The following is a 17,172-nucleotide window of genomic DNA, read 5'->3' on the forward strand; positions in this document are numbered from 1 at the left end:
ATTTCCACTAATAGTTTACCAATGTAAATACTTATTCAATTAGGTTTTTGTAGCTGATTTTCCTCGGTAAATTAACTGCATTCACACTAAAAAAATAGTTTAATTAGTTTGCTGAACATCGCTTCAGGCAGCAATGTGATTCGAAAAATTAGAAACGATTTCCAGATGAATTGCAAAATAAATCGTTTTTAATTATAACAGAATTCAGTCATTGGAAGATAAGTTTCGCCATCGAAAAATATATTAAATATAATCTTTGTAATGATAAAGAGTTCTGATTATGTAAAAATGTATATAATTCTTTTTTTTTCCTTTGTTATATTTCAGTACGGATTCGGTACACGAAGAAGTAAACTATTTTTATATCAAAATATTTTATGATTTCTTGTTAAATAAATAATAATAATTGTAAGTTAACGCCTTCGTAAATTGTTTAGCTATTGTTATTAAAAGTTTCTTTTCATGATGATACTCCTGTGGAATTTTCTTTAGCTCAGATTATTCTGTGAAACATTTTGTTTCCATTATTTTAAGTTTTATATGAATATTATGCAATGTTGAGTAGTTAATATTAAATATTGCCCACATTAATGGTGATATTTTATTGCTCAATATCAGTAAATGTTTTGTTTAAAAATGTCAAATAAAAAGTGTATAAATATAGCAAAATCTATAAATATAGCAAAAGCATAAATAATATATTTTAGAAGAGAATTAAAAAGATATCATGATGTCATATGAGAAATTGCTACTAGAAAATTATTACCATCTGTAGGATTTGAACTTCCAGTAATTGAAGCAATAAAGGTGAAGTATACTAGTAATGATTAATCAGTCTAGTTACTGCTTTAAGATAAAGACAGTCTTTATATGTTATTATCCTTTCCCTTCTAATTCTTTTTTGGTATTGAAAACTCTGAGTTAGCTAATAATTTTAAGCCATAATTGATCTTGAGAATTTCCCTTCAGCCAATTATTCTTTCTCTAAAATTTGAGTCTACAACGACAAGAGCATACTATTATTTATTCTCGCTTATTTCGAATGCATGGCTGATATAGGGAGAATTCTACCCACATTACTGCACGCAGGTGATAGTGGCTACTCAAAACCTGAGAAGAAAATGCCAGAACCACACAGGAAATCTGTTAAAAATGGTTGCTTGTTGGAATTTACTCTTACAGTAAAGCTTTTATTTAAATACTTTTAAATAAAAGAAAGCGCTCAATTCAGATGATACGACTCCATTATTAGTTTGTTTAGAATGCAAAATGCATATATATATATATATATATATATATATATATATATATTATTTTTTCTACAATGAAAATATTTGAATTATTATCTATTACTTTATGATATTGTCCCAGTAATCTTGTCAGAACATTCAGAAAATTATGTATAAAGTAAAATAATAATAATAATAATAATTGCTAATCGTAAAATATGTAGGCTTTGGGAACTTTCAAATCGAATTATTTTTCTTTTACTATCCAGGCAAATCCATTTTTGAATAATAAACGAATTCATTTTCTTAAAAAAAATATATAATTAACAAGATAATAACCAAATTAGAGGTCATTACTATAGATGTTATGCTTTGAGATTAATACGTCAACTAATAATTCGATATATTTAAATATTTATTTCTTATTGGATCTTCTTTTCTGGTACTATTTTTCATATATAATGTTTCTCTTTATCTGTCCATGCTGATTTAAAAAAAAATTACTGATTAGCTTTTTGTATTTTGTATCTAGGGATCTCTCTGAAACAAGCATAAGTTCTTTACCAACCAAGGGCTTAGAAGAACTGGAAGTACTCAAACTGACGGAAGTTTATCCGTTGAAAGTGTTCCCCTCTGTTTACCACTTCAAGTACATCAAGGAAGCATATTTGACCTACCCCTATCACTGCTGTGCTTTTAAATTTCCAGCCACGCATGATCCAGAAGAATTCTCTAAGTATACAGCTTTCAAAGAAAATGTGCAGAAGTTGTATTGCAACCAAAACCCAAGCACAACCACACCAATGCCAGCAACTGAGAAATCAAGCGAAAACGGCGAATTTCGAAAAAGACAAGGTCTAGTGATAAGAAACGATGGATGGGGAGACCCTGTAGCCAAACTTGACACTCCTCTTTCTTACACCGATTCGAATTTTTACTTTGCGAATCCTAGGGAGAAACATCACAAAAGACATCTGAAAGACCATCTTTATACCACTCCCGTCCCAGAAGAAGCACTTACAAGAAGAAAGATACCGAAGAAGATTTATAGACGTCGAGCTGAATGGGGTGGCGTACCTAAGTCACCAAATACAATATTTTATCAAGACTATTGGCTAAACATGACTGACACAGAAGATTTCTTTGGAAACCATTTACACTTAAAAAGACGGAAACCTGGCCTCCAGAAGAATATACCCGAGAATCCTTTTGAAGGAGTATTCCATGGCACAACCGTTGCTGTGATATCCGAAGTTGAACTCGAAGCATTCTGTGGACAACTCTCTAAAAACTACCGCGATGTGGAATGCTTTCCATCTCCAGATGCATTCAATCCTTGTGAAGATGTCATGGGGAATACGTTGTTACGAATCGCTGTTTGGATAGTTGTGGTGACGTCTGTCATGGGTAACGTAGCTGTCATGGTTGTACTTATGAGCACAGGAGCCTGCAACAGCGTCTCCAAGTTCCTGATGTGCAATTTAGCATTTGCAGATTTCTGCATGGGAGTTTATTTACTGATGATAGCTGCCATGGACCTACACAGCATTGGCACATATTTCAATTACGCCATAGACTGGCAACATGGTAATTTATGCCATATTTTCTATTTATTAAATAATAACTAAGAATTTCATTAATCTTTTGTACTTTATTATTGTACCATTAATGTATATTCAAATAGATCTATTTATTACTGAATACTATTTATTACTCAATTAGCATTAATTTCCAGTATCGCTGTAACGAAAGTTAGAAAGTTATCGCTGTAACAAAAAATTATTTTTAAGAAGTGAGTATATAACAGCCGACATGTAATTGATTTACTGGCAAATAAGAATGCCAAATAATAGTACAGAATATTTTTTTTTATTTTTTGAGCAATTTCTTATCATTGGAACAGGTCTCTTCAAAACTTTCTTGCATACTATCCAATAAATGTGTTATCTTCTCTCTTCTTTCAAAGAAATTGTGGGCCTTGGGCAAACTTGAATTTTACGAATACTCAAATTTTTATCTTCAGAGTCCAACGAAAGAGTATTTAGTACAACATAGTACTGTGCGAAAAACCGACCATATATTTTAGATTACTTTTTTCGATCGATTAAAATAAAATTATAAAAATAACTGCAATTTTAGTAGCAATAACACATAACAAATTTCATTTATCTAAATCGATGAGTTTTTAAATTATCTCTTTTACATGCATATGCAGATTGATGGACTGTCAAAATTTCATACAGATCTACTGTTTAAGGTTGCATAGAGCCATTTTTTAAACTTTTCTTAAGGTCAGCGGTAATTAATAACTTTTTTAGATTGTAAAATAAATGATTCTGTTTTTAAAAAATTAGTTTTGCAAGGGCCACTTTTTGAAATTTAAAAAAAAAATGTAAGTCTTTGGATTTCTTTTATTTAATTTATTATATTTTTAATAAATTTATATGCAAATGATTCGCATTTCTTGATATCTTCTGGTATTAAAATAGGCAGTTCTCTCTTCCCTTCAGTTATCAACATTTGAGACTGGCCGTACTCAAACAATTTCATCTATTTTTAAAACCCTTTGGATGTGAAATCAAAAATTTGGAGCAAAACTTCCTAACTATATTAATGCTGAAACAAAAAGTTTCCGTTATTTTTCCTATTTTTAAGATACATCAGTGCTAAAATGGTGAACCAAATTTTATTTTTTCAGCTTTTAACACCTTATATTATTTGTTATAATGTCTTGCATTTAGCCAGAAAAAAATACAACGTTCTTATGAATGGATACCACTTATTGTTTCCTAAAAATCTACAAATATGGTATACAGATTTTATACCATAGCTTAAAATACTTTTGAGTTACTGTGTTTGTATGTAAACATAATTTCAAAAACATGTTTTTCAGATTCTGGGAGTTTTGAAAGGCGAAAATACGTCAAAATCTCGATGCTGAATTTTCTCGATCGGTCTTTGTATACCTCATATAGCAGAACGAAACAAAAATTTTGGTACAAACGAAACAAAACTCGAACGAAAACGAAACGAAACCATACAAACGAACGAAACAAAAATTTGATAAACGAAACAACAGTTATGCATTTCAAATACATTTTACAAGTCTTTTATCAAAAATTTTACTATAAACTTTCTTCAAAATTTCTCTTTTGTGTAATTTTAATTTGATTACAACCTTTCTTCCATTTAATTTTTGTTTTACTTGACCATTACGAATATTAATATTCTGTTATTAAAAAATAAACACAATTGTTAAAAATAGTGCTAAATTATTCAATTAATTAATTTGAATAGAAGAATATCTGAAGATATAGAAATCTTTAAATCCTGATTTGTTTCATAAATTATAGAGAGAAATAGATTACGCATTCAAAATTCAACTGAATAATTTAATTTAAAAATATTTCATTTGCATGTCGTAATAGTAATAATATGTTTTCTCACAAATGAATTTTAAAAGAGTAAAGAAAAAATATTATAAATATCAATAATTTATTATTAATAAAAAGTTACAGTCGTTAAATTCGAAATGTTAAGTGTAATTTTTTCGTACGTATTTAAATCCAGTTACTCTTTCATGAACTTATTTCATTACATTTGCTTTTTCAAGTAAATATAATTATTCAATGAAGTTGTGAATTTTCTTTTGATAAAAGGATTCATTTTATATCAGAATATAAAACCTTTTAATACCAAGATCCTAGAGCATATGTAATTAAAAAAATAAAATATGGAAACTTGAAGTTCATGAATTTAAACCACTCCAATTTATATTTGATATAAAATGAAATATTTTTGAATCTATTGAAATATCCTTAATTTGAAAGAGAAAGTGGTGAAATTTTTAAGAAGTTATTTAAAAAAAATTTCACAAATCAAATTTTCAATTTCGAAGAAGTTTCATGTTTCCTTTATTATTATATAACGTATGTAATTCCATTTTAAGTGTTTCGTGTAATGGCAATTAAATTACTTTTCCTCCAGGTAATTTAAATGTAAATTATGACCGAAGAATTTATTTGCTTTATATTAAGAAAAATATAAATTTTATTTTATTAAAATCTCTTTATTAAAATTATTATCAGTCCTTGAGTTTAATTTGTTTTGAAACTTTTTTTTCGAATATAGTTAAAATGTATTTAATTAATTTGAAAAGATTAAGAAATTCTACAGAACTCATCCACTTTAAAACTCACCATCATAACAAAAGAACTCGTTTGTTTTTAAATCGTAATTATTTACTTACTTGAACTCAAATTACATTTCATTTTAACAAAGGCAAATGCAATTAGTACAGAACTCTTTGCTAAAGCAATCATCATTCTTTTGTGATGATTGATCATCTTCTAATTTTTGAAGATATCCAACACAGATAAGAGCTTAGAAAGAATGCTTGCACGCAAAACTAAAAATGCTTCCGAACAATTAAAGCTCTTCTAGAATTTTTTTAGGTGGCAACCTCCTCTACATAAACTTTGATCATCGACTAAAAGTTAGAGAACAAAAACACTAAGCGAATCGATCGTTTGAGCGAATTTGGAATGTTCCTGCCCGAACAAAATGTCGAAGTACACTTGGACATTTTGTCTTGATAAGCCTGAATGATGAGCATTTCGAGCCAATTAGGTTATCTTTATAACCATTCTTACAGCCCTTCTACTCCGAGCTCGTTTTTTTTTCTTGTTTTTTTCCCCCATATATAAAGGAGATTTAGTATCTTTTTCTGAGTTCTGAATTTTAATCGATAATATAAATCCTCTTGATCTGATTAATGAATAAGAAATATACCGTATTAGTGACACATAGAATCTAATTACTGTAAATAATAACCATATTAAAAGGCTTATGTGCAACTTTAAGATTGAATGCTAATTTTTTTTTGCGTTTTGCGGCAATTCATATTGTTTTTAATCGCACGGTTAGTTCTAATGTGCTCAAAGGAAGATTTAGTCATAGGTAATTAACGTCCTAGCACGGAGTCTAGACGTTAATCTTTCCAGTGTTTATATTTTCAATCAGAATAATTTATCTTTTTTTTTATCAAACTGGGACAAAATGTAAGCCAAATCAAGCATTTTTTACTTGTTCTTCTTATCCAATATAAATTGAAATGATTCTCATTGCTATTCGAACAACGAATGCACCTTCATGTTGGAAGAAATGATGTAGTTTATTAAAATGATGTGGTTTATTAACAAGAAATAAAAAAAAACTTTTTGTCTTAACATTCAATTATCCACACTTATACTCTGTAACAGAAATTGAACATTTAGAGCCAGTGGTTTTGAAAACTGTATTTCTTTTTTGAATTTTTTATATAACTCAGATTTTTAGATAATAGTAATATGAGTTATTGTAATTGTAAATATGGAATTGGAAAGATAAACCAGTCAGATTTGAATTTTGGTAATTTCTTCATTTACTTAATTTTCTACACAGCCTCCAATACATAATACAATCCACCAAGGAATATATTTCTTAAAACTAAATACATTTTTATGTGCATTTAACAGAAGGAATAGTAAATTGGCTTTCTGTGGGATTGCCTGATATCATTTATTTTCATTTTGTGCAACAAAGAATTATTGACTAGATTTGGGGCTTAAAGAGTTCAAGTATCTATTATTGACGCCATTCAGTGCTTAAAGAATTTAAATACCTATTATTGTCTAGATTAAATCCTTAACTTCATTTAAAATTCAAATTCCTTAGAATTTACACATATACACATATGTGTAATTCTTTGTGTATATGTGTAATATGTGTAATTAAACATTACACATATAATTTACATAAAATATATTTTTCTCACAATTATGGTGGTCTTCTCCTTTCCTCTATTTTAAGCACAGAGTTTAAAGAAAGCATGAGATGACGTATGGGATTGCGTATGACAGAATGAAATGTTTACTATCTTGATTCATTTCAATTCAAACTGAAGCACGTATATATTTTATATAATAGCTGATACTTCATTTCTGTAGATGAATCTTTTTTCTTTTTGAATTCAATCTTTAAAAAAGAGTAAGCATGTCTCATAATAAAACCTTGCAAACCACTTCTTTTTTAATATCTTCTCGATAAGTACAGACTTTTTACAAAGCTTCTTTTTATTCAAAATATTGGATTTAAATTTAATGATGATCCTTATTCAAGATACACTTTAATGCATGATGATGCATATTCTAGGAGAAAAAGGAACGTAAAAGTTTGTAAGATCATCCAACTTCCATCTGGATGCTTGATTATATATATATACCATAACGCTTCTCATGTGAATACAACATCATATATTTTTTTTCAATTAAAGTAACATGATTATACCTAAAAAAATTATTCTTCGTGTTTAGTGAAAAAAATTATTATTATTAATTTTAACATAATGCTTCTGAAATATTTAAACATTTTGATCAAATGGTGAGTAAACTTTCTCACAAAACATGTGATGGATTTTCAACGAGTCAGGCTAGACAGTTAGTTGCCTATGGTTGCTAATAGTTTGGTAAAAAACTTTATTTTCCTGTTTTATTTTCCTCTGGTAGTTTATAAAAATCAAAATTATGTGAATGATCGATTATTATAATAATATTATCATTTTATTAAGATAATTGATGAGGATCTTATTTTACATTCACTTACATTACATTCACTTATTCATTAGAATGTATAAAATCAAGTAGTTGCTTTTATAGTATTGTGTACAATTCTGTGTACTTCTTCTTCTTGTGTACAGCCAACCACACCGCCACCACTGAACGAAGCAGTATCGACAGGATTGCAATTGTGGGTACTGGGCTCTCTGGTATCACAATACACTAATAAAAACAAATAAATTTTCAAAATTTTAAAAAATAAAAAAAATAACCAACAAATAAATTATTAACATGATAAAAAATGTGTAGAAATTTGAAATTGAAATTTGCTGACCATTTTATCAAAACAGTTTCATATTGTGCATTGCCTAGCATCTCAAAATACTAAAGACAAATTCTAAAAATACATAATAATACTTTTAAAATAATTGACCAATTTATCAAAATAATCTCATATTGTGCATTGCCTAGGGTCTCTAGATACTAAAGCCAGCTACCGCCACAAATGACATATATGCTTATGACATAACTCCCTTAATATCAAGGAGAAATACAACACCATTTTTATACTGATTTTCTCCATATCTCCGGTTGCCTCAGACTTATTATTATGATTATTCAACCGTAAATTGATTTTGCTTTGTAAGATTAATGTAGATATCGCCACAGATCCCACAGTGTCCCAAGAGCTACCTTCTATTAATAGACACCCTATCCAATCGATTTTGAATGACATTAATAGCTTTCTACTAAGTAGTATACTGGGAGGTTCCGATGGCATCTGTCACAGTTTGTAATTAAATCCTTAGCCGGATATATTAGAATTGATGACTGGAGTCGGGATTTAGCTTTTAAATGGTTCTCGTCCTAGATTTGTATCAAGCGAAACGGCTGCATCGAAATGAGTAGAAAATCATTTGATTGTGCTGCTCAAAGGCCTGCAAAAGAGCAATTATTTGAATACTTATCACCTCCTTTATAGCATTCGAAGATTATTATAAATAGTTTTGTGATAACTTATTTAAGTTGCTGTTTATTTAAATTACTTTTAAAGCACATTTATTTAATTTGGATTTATTTATTAAAAAAATAACCTTGTTGCAAAAATCACTTTCCTTAAAAAATAAAACTGGGGATAATAAGAATTTTAAATATCCTGTGTCTTGACTAATACTGCTATTGAAAAAATATATATATTGTTAGAATATATAATTTGAGAAAAAAATCAATGAATAAATATGTAAACCTAAAATGTTAGCAATTTGCTGCTGTTATTCAAACTTGATATTCGGGACATCTATTTATAGGCTAAACACTTCTTAGCTATCACTTAACTACAGTAGAAGAATGAGTAGTCGCATTAGTTTAGTTTAGTTATATTAACGTCCCGTTATGAAGCAACATTAGGGCTATTTAGGAACGGACTTCGTAATTTTGAACCGTTGTCAGATAACGAGGACGACACCGGAGCTGGCACCCCCTCTTCACACCAGCGGGAGGACGTTTGGCATGACGGATTTAAAGTGCAACAGACCCCCTTTCACGACGGTCCTTCGGTAGAATCGGGTTTCGAACCTGAAACCCTACGGCTCACAAGCCGAGACCTTACCATCAGGCCACCGCGACCTGAGTAGTCTCATTAGATAGAAGATATGGTACATTAGATGGTATGTGTGGATTACAATCAGGCCACATGGCAATCCTTTAGGAGATACGAATCAAATATATTCTTTGCTGATTATTCAGCTCATAAAAAAAAGTCAATATCCAATTTAAACCAACCGGGAGTACTATTTTTCAACTTCCTCATATGCTTCAAACTATGGCGTGTTTGCAGTTAACTTCGTTGAAAAAAATAGAGATAGCATACTGGTATTTTTTAAATCCGATTCCATTCACTGTTTGCATGTGTGGGCCTGGTGCATGCTAAATGTGAAGCTACTGTAATGTCTTGATCTAGACTGATCAAATAATGAAGCAGAATTTCCAGACAATTCTTTATTTTACAGCCCTATATATACAAAGAACAACTTGTTCTAATCTTGGTTAAATAAATAATTATTTACTTCTGTAGTAGGAGATACAACAGTCAAAGTCGAAGGCTTTCTTTAAAAGTTGGTTCTCGGACTCCGAATTCGTGGGCGTAGTCCAACAGTCCGCCTACAATTGGTTTCTTCTCTTTTTCCAAAAAAAAAAAAAAAAAAAAAAAAAAAAAATCTCCACACTTTATTTCGGCGACAATCTCCACCTCTTAATTTACATTGGTCATTTGAGCTCTCTTTCGGCCCATCGGGGTTCAGCAATATGCTCTCTCAGCGGCGCCAGTCGGTCGTGGGAAGGTCCTTTGTGTGACGCACCTTTCACAACTCTATTCTGGAACACGGAGTTATCATAGTCCTTTCACAATGAGAAACATTTAGCATCCAGATGTTTGCATGCTACCCTTTCTCTTTGAAGGTACGATCAATACCTCTTGGACGAGAAATTCCACATGTGGTCTTTCACTGTAGTCGATAATGAACAGATGCGAGACCACCCAGGTGAAAAGATCCACCATCTGGCTATCTCGAGGAGTTTAGTATTTAACAGCGTTGACACAGCTGGTTGTAAATGTCTTATCAGTACTGAGAAACGAGGAATGTTACACTACTAACCAAAATCCCTCGTGTTTGTGCAGTACTGAAGTTTGGAGAAAGCAGTGGCAATTCAACTATCGCTTTTGTCATCTGACTGGAATTCAAAATAATGAGGTCTGGTCTAAACTAACCCAAATATTGTTTTCAAACTGGACGTTAATATCAGTCGCGTATGGTGATGAGAGCGTTATAGCGTTTAGGAAGAGAGTCTCTTCTATTTGAAATATTTGGCCCAGAAATAAAAATTTTGGAATAAATATCACATATCAAATTTTATTTGTCTAATTTTTTGCGATTTTGCACAATTGCGTTAACATTTGTAGAAATAAATTGCTTGTCAATCAAAGACTTTATTCTAAAATATCATGTCAATAATTCCAGTACCATCATCGTACACCAAATTTCATCAATCAACCTCATTCTCCTTTTGAGTTAACCGCATGCACATGAACACATAGGATAAACATAGACTTCTTATTGAGGAATACCTTACATTTTTACATATTTACAATATTTTGCAGATCTATATTTATACAGGCTTCAGATATCTCACATCTGCAGTTTTTATCATACTGACATGTATTTTTGTCATTCTGTCATTTTGCTCTTTTATTGGTTTCATTTTAGAATTGTTGTATTAAAAAAATAGATTTAATTTGAAAAAAAAAAACTTTTTTTAATTCTAATACATGATAATGGTTCTTCAAAATTCGGAACATTTAGAGGAATATGATATTTTTTTTCTTTTGTATATTTCGTAGAAGCCATCAAATAATTAGAACATTTAAGAAAAATAAATAAAAAATTAATTCTCTAAAACCTGAAGACCATTAAAGGAATTGCAGAAAAGAAATAGCCATATAAAATAAGTTATACATTTAAAACTGGTTCGCCTTTTTTTCCCTAGTTTCATTTCTTTCGAAATGGTACTTATTTCAACATTTTGCAGATGAAGATTTTATATATTTTCCTAATCAAATAATTTTTCTTCATAAAGTTATAATCATTTGAAAACCAAGAAATAGCTTCACATATATGAACAGAATTCTGAATATATTTAAAAGAAAGACATAAAACTACTTATGATGTTTTACTGATTTTCATTCTATCAAGTTATAATTAACAATATGGAGCAGATGTGGTCTTTGTCAATATTCGAAAATTTAGGCAAGATCTTTAAATCACTTCGAAATTGTAACATTTTCCTGTTGTTCCTCTGAAAACTTTAATACTTCTTTATCCCATTTTAGCGTCTTCGAGTTTTATATTTTTATTTTTTGTGTGCAAAGCGAAAGCATTTTAATCATCAAAAAAAAAATTCAAAGTCAAGATTTTTACGAATCTTTGCACTTCGGGCTTTCCTGAATACAAAAATGCTTTTTTTTAAAAAAAAGGGTGTTTTTTGTTCGGTCTATCTGTGAACACGATAACTCAAAAACGATTTGAGCTAGATAAATGAAATTTGATATATGGATAAAACATCAAATTTGTATATTTCTTTCAAATTCTAAATGAATCGGATGAAGTCTATCTGTTCAGTTGTCAGATTTCAAATGACTACAATAGCTACAAAAACATAAAGAGCAAATAAATAATATTTAACGCACAGATTTATATCTAAAATGAAAATCTGTGTTAAATTTGGAACAAATGTGTCAAGAATTGACCATTTGTCGTATGCCGTGAATGTTTTTTAAAGCGATCATTCAAAGACGTAACAACTTAGAGAAATGAAATTTGGCTCGCAGTTTCTACATGAAAAAAAATTAGATTCTTGTCAAATTTTGAACAGAAGTTGACAAGAGACTGACCATTTACCATATTGTATTTTCGTATGCATATAAATGTAGTAACTCAGATAAATGAAATGTGGTATGTAATCTACAATTGTTGTACTGTATCTGATTCAAATGGTAAAAAATAGTCCAAAATGCATATTTTGTTTTCTGGTATTAATGTATTAACAGTATGCAAATGATTAAATGCCAAAAAGTGTTCATTAGATTCGTGCCAAAAGTCGATATCTTGTAACAATTGTTAACCAGTTCCATGCAATTAAAAGATAAGTCCAAGTTTTTTCTTTACTATACTACAAAGCACATAATTCTCATGTGGGAGACGATAAAGTGAAAGAAGTGGAAGGAGAGCGATAACAAAAAGCTGAGCATTCTTGTTCACAATTTTGGTCATAACACCTTTGGAAATAAACCTTTATTAAAGAGTCTATGAGAAAATTTAGAAGATATCTCTCCCGATTTTTTAAGTGAAGAACAGATTTATAGAGAAAGAAATAGCTTTGATTATGATTGAAACAGAATAGCTTCGGAAACATCACTAGCAATATTATGCAATTTATAAATATATAGCTATGCATATTTTCTAAATTTTCCAGCTTAATTTAAAGGAGAAAAAAATGCAAAATTAATATTATTTTGATTGTCAATACTTTTTACCAAAATTAAAAATAAGAACAAAATATCTGAAGGGAACTTCGAAGAGAAAAAAGTCATTTCTGAGATTAATCTTCTGCTGATCGAAGGAATAGCCTTTTTAATCACTTTGCGTTTCTTATGAAATGATGGAAAGACAATTTTAAAAAAAGTAGAATGCAATTCTATTTTTAGATGATACATCGCTAAAGGCAAATCAAAGTTTTCCCATTATTTGAAAAAGTTTCTTTCGTTTTGTTTGTTAAAATCAAACGAAAAGCGGCATTAAAATAAGAAATATAGAACGAGGTTATAGTTTTTAAATTTGGTAAAGCATTTAATATAATTTGGTACCTGTGCTTTAAGGCTGAAGAATGAGGGCTTTAAAAGAAATCTTAGAGAAAGATATTAAGAATAAAGCATGAAAGATATTTCAAAGAATGAATCATGTATTTTCTTCTTTTATTCATATCAACAACATTCTACACATCAAGCCATATTTTACCGAAAGCTGACAAGTGTGATATCAGTAGCTATCGAAATTTTCTTTCGGTGGTAGCAAGCAATTATGAACTTTTCATCTCTTCACTATGAGTGAATGAAAACTATCGTATGCAATTTTGATTCAATTAAAAAATGTTCGATATTTTTGTTCTTGCTGTTGCAATTAGAACACCTGTAAACGTTTTTTTTTTTATAGGAAAAGAACATTTTTGCCCAAATTAAAGTTTGAATCGCCAGCAGAAATGATTACTTATGGTGTATGTACACACTTGAAATTTCGAAAATCGCTCAAAATATTGAATATTTTTTTTATTGTTTAATAATGTTCTCTGATACTTTAGCTTTCAAACGATACCAAGATGTTGTCAATATTCGAAATATTTCTCGTGATATAATTATTTTTCTTAGGTGTTTTCATTAAAAACTCTAGTGACGGATATTTTAAAACTCATTTTATGAAGAATGATATTTTTCCACTATGTTGCTTCATTCAAACAATCATAACTCAACAAGAAATGAACCAAATATAGTTATTTATATATCAAAATAATCTGCATGAAACAGCAGATGTTTCGTGCTTCAATCAAAGTTATATTTATAGAAAAAAATTCTAATAGCTATTTAAAAGTTAAAAATACAGAAAAAATCTCGCTTTTTCTATTCATCGTTGATGAAAAAATTGTTAAAAAAAACTATATATTTTTATATCTTGATTGAGGCAGACAACATGAAGACTAATATTAGGCATCATTTCCAACTAGAATTGTGTGTCTGTACAAATTAGAATTTAAGATATCATGTTTCAAGAAATGTGCTAATTAGCTCATTAAATATTATTTAATTAATTAATAATTAGTGTAATATAGTTTTGTCTCACTGAAATGAGTTTAAACATATATTAATGACCTACTATGAAAAAACTGGATTTTTAAAATTAAAAAAAAGCTTCGTGTACGTACACCTTAAGAAAATTTAATGAATAATTATAAAAATTAATAAGGGTTTTTTTTTTCATTTACAGGATATGGATGCCAAGTGGCGGGATTCTTAACGGTCTTTGCTACTGAGTTATCCATCTACACTCTAACAGTCATATCCGTAGAACGCTGGTATGCCATTACATATGCCATCAATCTAAACAAGCGTTTAAAACTGCGAAGAGCTGCCAACATAATGTCAGCCGGTTGGATCTTTGCTCTCACCATGGCTTTCTTACCCTTAGTCAACGTGAATGGTTTCTCCCGAACGAGTATCTGCCTTCCAATGAAGAACCAGAATGTAAAAGACGTCATCTACCTTATGGTGCTGCTGGTGACCAATTCTTTGGCTTTTGCTTTCATCTTCTTCTGCTATGGCAACATGTACATGTCAGTAATACGGCATCAGAGTCGAGCTACAGCAAATGACATGGCAGTGGCAAAACGAATGGCCATGCTGGTGATCACAGACTTCTTGTGCTGGGCTCCTGTGGCGTTTTTTGCCACCACTGCTGTTTCAGGATATCCTCTGATAGATGTCACAAAATCGAAAATTCTTTTGGTGTTCTTCTACCCACTGAACTCGTGTGCCAATCCTTTCTTGTATGCCATCTTCACCACACAATACAGGCGTGATTTTTTAACCTTGCTCAATCGTTGCGACTGCTTTAAGGAATGGACGCGAAACAAGAAGGATCGATATTCTTCCTGCAATGTTCCACCTTTGCAATTTTCTGACGGCTCTCGTCACTGGCACCATAACAACTCTTGTTCCTCCCAGATGTCTACAGATAATTCCATGAAGGTGCTACGCCCCAGCGATCTCAGCAGTCAACAAGATGTTTTCTCAAATTCTGGGTGGGAGGACCAGGATGTTGAAGATGTCATCAATCTGTGGTCCAGTGTATTTCCTCACAGAGAATCATCATCTAGTGAGGATAGTGGTCAGTGTTGCAAAAATTACAGCAGCAGTTCTCACAGTACCACAACACACAAAGGCTCTCCTCATCCAGTCAAGCACAGATTTGTCCATTTAGAAATGCCCACTATATTGAGTCCAGATCAACCTATGTTTCATACAACAAAAATGTAGAAGAGGAACTTGCAAAATTTGCAGATTAATATATATTCAAGCTCATGAGAACAATTTGGTGTGTGTGTGTTCCTTGACAATGATATATTATTAAAGGGCAGCAGTGTTACACATCTTAAAAATACGATGAAAGAGATAAAACAGACTCATATCATTAGATTCGATGTAAATAGTTTTTCCTCAAATTCGATGTAAATAGTTGCTCCATTAAATTTTAAACTGCGTGTGTTTTAGTTGAAACTCAGAATTAAGGAAAACAAAACAGCAAAATCTGAGGAAAATCATGCAGGGATATGATCTAAGACTCATTTTAGAATCCACCTTCTGATATTGCAAATCAATACTCATAGATGATGCCCTATTCTAAGCAAAAGTATTAAGTTTTAGCATGGAAAGAGTCTAAGTTTGTGAATTTTGCAAATAATAAAGTTTTTTGAAACTAAAAAGCAGACAGAGCTTTTGCCAATTTCACTATCAAAAGTAGGATTTCAATCCACATCATATGTTCTTTTGAGCTGATTAATATGTGGCAAAGCAAATAAAGGAAAACAGAATATGATAAATTGAGCTTTATGAAACCTACAAAAATGCCTTTAACTGAGAGTTAAAGACGTTTCTCTACACTAAAAAACCTTGAATTTCTCTATACAGTAATTGATTGTATCTTGGTTATCTTGGCTCATTAGAAGACAAACAAAAGGGACAATTCCTATCATTTCGAAAAAAGAATAAGCATTCAGTTTGATTATTCAACGACTATTCTTCCAACATGAATGTATATTTTCATGTATATTCTGAAGAATATCATTAAATATTTTGAATGCTTGTTTATGCATTTCCCCTTCAGACTTCAGATGACGTGAGATTTTTAAATGATGAAATTAGTTTCATCTGCTCATTAGTACTGTGAAAAAATAAATATCTGCAAGATAGAAACATTATTGAATGTTTTTAATTATTTGTCATGTAAAATAAATGTATATATAAATGGTTTTAGTATAGTTTACTATTTGTGTAAAACTGTTGCTTTGGTATTTCTTTTTTAATTTAAATATTAAACGCAAATTGTATTTTCTGTGTTACTAATACTGAAAATCCTGCAAGAAAATGGTATATTGTTTTTGATAACTCAGAAAATCCTTCAATAATTTTATGGTGCTCGAAATTTAACTTAGCAAATAATAGTTTTTATTGACAAGTTAAAGTTTACAGATATTTAAAAAATAAAACTATTTGGGAAAAGAGCTTACAAATTAGATTAATTTAAGCATTGCATAATCTCACTTTATTCAATAGTTCTTAGAAGAATTTAAATGCATTGAATGCTGTCATAGCTTTTTAAAAGTTTTATATATATGCTGAGCTATTTATTCGATGCAGATTAGAAAAAAAATTGAGCTTCAAATTTTCTTTATATTTACAAAAAAATCCTTCCTAAATTTCATGTAAATTGACATAAATACTTATTATTTAGATTTGTTGAATAAATATCTCATTCAGTTATTCATACTAATAGTAAGTGAATTATTTGGAATTCTTGTTTATGTGTCAATTAATATTTGTACTATTTTATGGTAGGAAAGCTCGAACAACATTTAAGATCCTGCCATTGTTCATAAATAAGCTTTGCAAGTAAGCTTTATAATTCCATTTGAGAAAAAAGAAAAAAAGGAATATCATTCTCTCTCTTTAAAATAAAAAATAACTC

General features: G+C 30.1%; 1 protein-coding gene across 1 annotated transcript in view; it reads left to right on the forward strand.

The window, feature by feature from the left end:
- LOC129962894 (lutropin-choriogonadotropic hormone receptor-like) overlaps positions 1 to 15,464 on the forward strand; it is a 50,844-nt gene extending 35,380 nt beyond the window's left edge. Inside the window, exons 4-6 of the mRNA XM_056076895.1 lie at positions 1,762 to 1,995; positions 2,281 to 2,816; positions 14,416 to 15,464. Of these exons, the coding sequence (XP_055932870.1) occupies positions 1,762 to 1,995; positions 2,281 to 2,816; positions 14,416 to 15,464 (1,819 nt within the window). The remainder of the gene's footprint in view (positions 1 to 1,761; positions 1,996 to 2,280; positions 2,817 to 14,415) is intronic.
- The last annotated feature ends 1,708 nt before the right edge of the window (positions 15,465 to 17,172 follow it).

The sequence above is a fragment of the Argiope bruennichi genome, chromosome 3 (assembly GCF_947563725.1).
Source record: "Argiope bruennichi chromosome 3, qqArgBrue1.1, whole genome shotgun sequence".
NCBI classification, from domain to species: Eukaryota; Metazoa; Arthropoda; class Arachnida; order Araneae; family Araneidae; genus Argiope; species Argiope bruennichi.